Source organism: Gadus morhua, chromosome 6 (genome assembly GCF_902167405.1).
Source record: "Gadus morhua chromosome 6, gadMor3.0, whole genome shotgun sequence".
NCBI classification, from domain to species: Eukaryota; Metazoa; Chordata; class Actinopteri; order Gadiformes; family Gadidae; genus Gadus; species Gadus morhua.
In genome coordinates, this window is record NC_044053.1 from 3,152,164 (window position 1) to 3,154,663 (window position 2,500).

The following is a 2,500-nucleotide window of genomic DNA, read 5'->3' on the forward strand; positions in this document are numbered from 1 at the left end:
TCACAAACGCTACAGATTGTACGTCATGCAGACAGAATTTGTTTGGTTCTTTCTAGTCAAATGACAGCAGCACCGGGGTGTCCTATGGAGAGCCGACCCGGTGTATCTGAGAGGGGAGACGGGAGTCAAACAGACAACCTCTTTGTCTTTCCTCCGTGAAGAGAGGAAGGGGAATGCGGAATTGCCGAACCTAAAATCAGCTTGCAGTGCAGTGTGTCAGAACGGATCTATATTTAACTGCATTTCTGTATCTAAATATATCATATCTATTCCTCTATATATATCGGGGGCTGAGTCAACCTCCCATGACTACCCTGTAACCCCTGAGCAAGGCGCCACATCAGCACAATCGAGAGGGTTAAGCCTGGAATCTTGTGTGTGATGGTGTAATTTCAATGTGCACATGTACGTGTTTGTGTGGATGTGTATTTTATTTTTTTCTATGTGTGTGTGTGTGTGTGTGTGTGTGTGTGTGTGTGTGTGTGTGTTTGTGTGTGTGTATGCTATTTTCCCTCTGTAGATCATTTACATAAGATGTATATTTGTGTTGCTTGTCGAGCAGTTAGTTTAAGCTGGATTCTGCAGGCTTTCACTGTCACTTATCTAAATCTGTTATTTCTGTCGCATTTGATCTTCTGTCAGAACACCTTTGACCTATGACCCCCCTCACTCTATCCTTTCAGCTTCCGAGAAGCTCTCAGACGTCGTCACTGCCCTCTCCGACCACTTGAGAGACGCGTTAACACACTGCTTCCATCTAGTGGCTGAAATTGAAATGTGAATCGATTCCACTAGAATTTAAACGAGCCTGAACACTTAGCGATACAACAGCGATGTATATGCAAATTCAATTCCTAAAAAATACTATAAAATGATATATACTACAATGTCTTAATCGGGATTTAATGTAATATAATGTAACTTCTGAAAAACCTTAAAAATGCAGAATCATTTGTCAACTGGTGTTTGGCTGAGATTAAAAAACAGACTCAAAGCAATTCAGTTACGACACAAACAAATGCACTGGGTTCATAGATATATTTTTTATATAACAAACACTTCCAAAACGTTAGGATACAAGATATATTGCTTCTATTCTGAGGATTCTTAGTGGCCGTGTGAAATCCCTTTTGTCCCCGCTATTCCGTGTCCTAGTAGAGGCTGACCAGGTTCAGGTCTCCTCGATAAAGACCGGTCACAGATCGCCTTCTGATCCCCAAGACGTCCACCAGCTCCTCGCTGTATCAGAACCTCGTTACCTCGCACCTCGTTTGATCCGTCTCCCCGTTGTCCTCCTAACAGTAGACAGGGGGTCGGTGGTTTGCCTCCCAGTCTGAAGGTTCTTGGTTTGAAGCCTCCATTGACCTGCTCCGTAATCAACTGCGTCGGACATGACTGAGCTGCTCAGGCTAGAGATGTCTGCTCAATGACTAAACGATAAATCGGAAATAGTGTCAGAAAGATCTTCTTTCTGAGCAACCAAAACTGGACCCAAGGGAACTCTTAATGTTCTTTCGCTACCTCGCTACCTGGATTTTGCGTTATAGTTAGTCTGCGTTATTTCTTGTGGAGGAGTCTACCTCATGACCTTTGAACCTCTACATCTATGTATTGACTTATTGAAGGGCTTGATCAAACGATGTCACACACCTTCTAAGCCGCCATCTTGAAGGAACCAAGATGAGTAAAATATATTTTTTATTTCGCCAGTAGACTGATGACTCCGCCCCCACCCTCACGCAGGGGTCTCAGCGTGGAGGAGGAGGTGGTGGATGAAGAGGTGGTAGCGGTGGTGTTTGGTCGTTTTAGTGGATGAGATGGAGGTGGTGGTGGTGGATGAGGTGGTAGTGGGAGAAGTTGAGGAGGTGGAGGTGGTGGTGAAGGTAGTTTCAGTAGAAGAGGTGGAGGAAAAGGTGGCGCAGGAGGAATTGTTGCCCTTGGAGCTGGAGGAAGTGATGGAGGAGGTTTCGGTGGAGGGGGAGCTGGAGGAGGTTCGAGGAGAGGGAGGTGGTGGGGCAGGTGGAGGTGGAGGTGGTGGTGGAGGTGGTGGAGGTGGAGGTGGTGGTGGTGGGGAGGTTGGGTGGAGGGCCATGGATCACTCTTTGACCGACAACCCGACCAGTTGAGCGCTCACATCCCAGAGCTTCTTGGCGACCTCGTTGTCCCTCGCCACTTCAGCGGCGCGCTTTTCCTTACAGTCACTGCAGAGAGAACACACACACACACACACACACACACACACACACACACACACACACACACACACACACACACACACACACACACACACACACACACACACACACACACACACACACACACACACACACACACACACACACACGGTTGGAAGTGAGCTGCAGGGTCCGGACTCAGTTTGGGTGTGTTTATGTATGTGTGTGGGTTTGTGTGTGTGTGTGTGTGTGTGTGGTATCCCCAAAAGGTGCTATAAACTATATGTGTGTGTGTTTGTGTGTTATGAGTGTGTGTGCAATGAGTT

The 2,500-nt window shown here is 46.8% G+C and overlaps 1 protein-coding gene across 1 annotated transcript in view; it reads right to left on the reverse strand.

The window, feature by feature from the left end:
- Positions 1–1,021: 1,021 nt before the first annotated feature.
- LOC115545435 (retinol dehydrogenase 12) overlaps positions 1,022–2,500 on the reverse strand; it is a 9,709-nt gene continuing 8,230 nt past the window's right edge. The window contains exon 7 of the mRNA XM_030358608.1: positions 1,022–2,201. Within this exon, the coding sequence (XP_030214468.1) occupies positions 2,096–2,201 (106 nt within the window). The 3' untranslated portion in view covers positions 1,022–2,095. The remainder of the gene's footprint in view (positions 2,202–2,500) is intronic.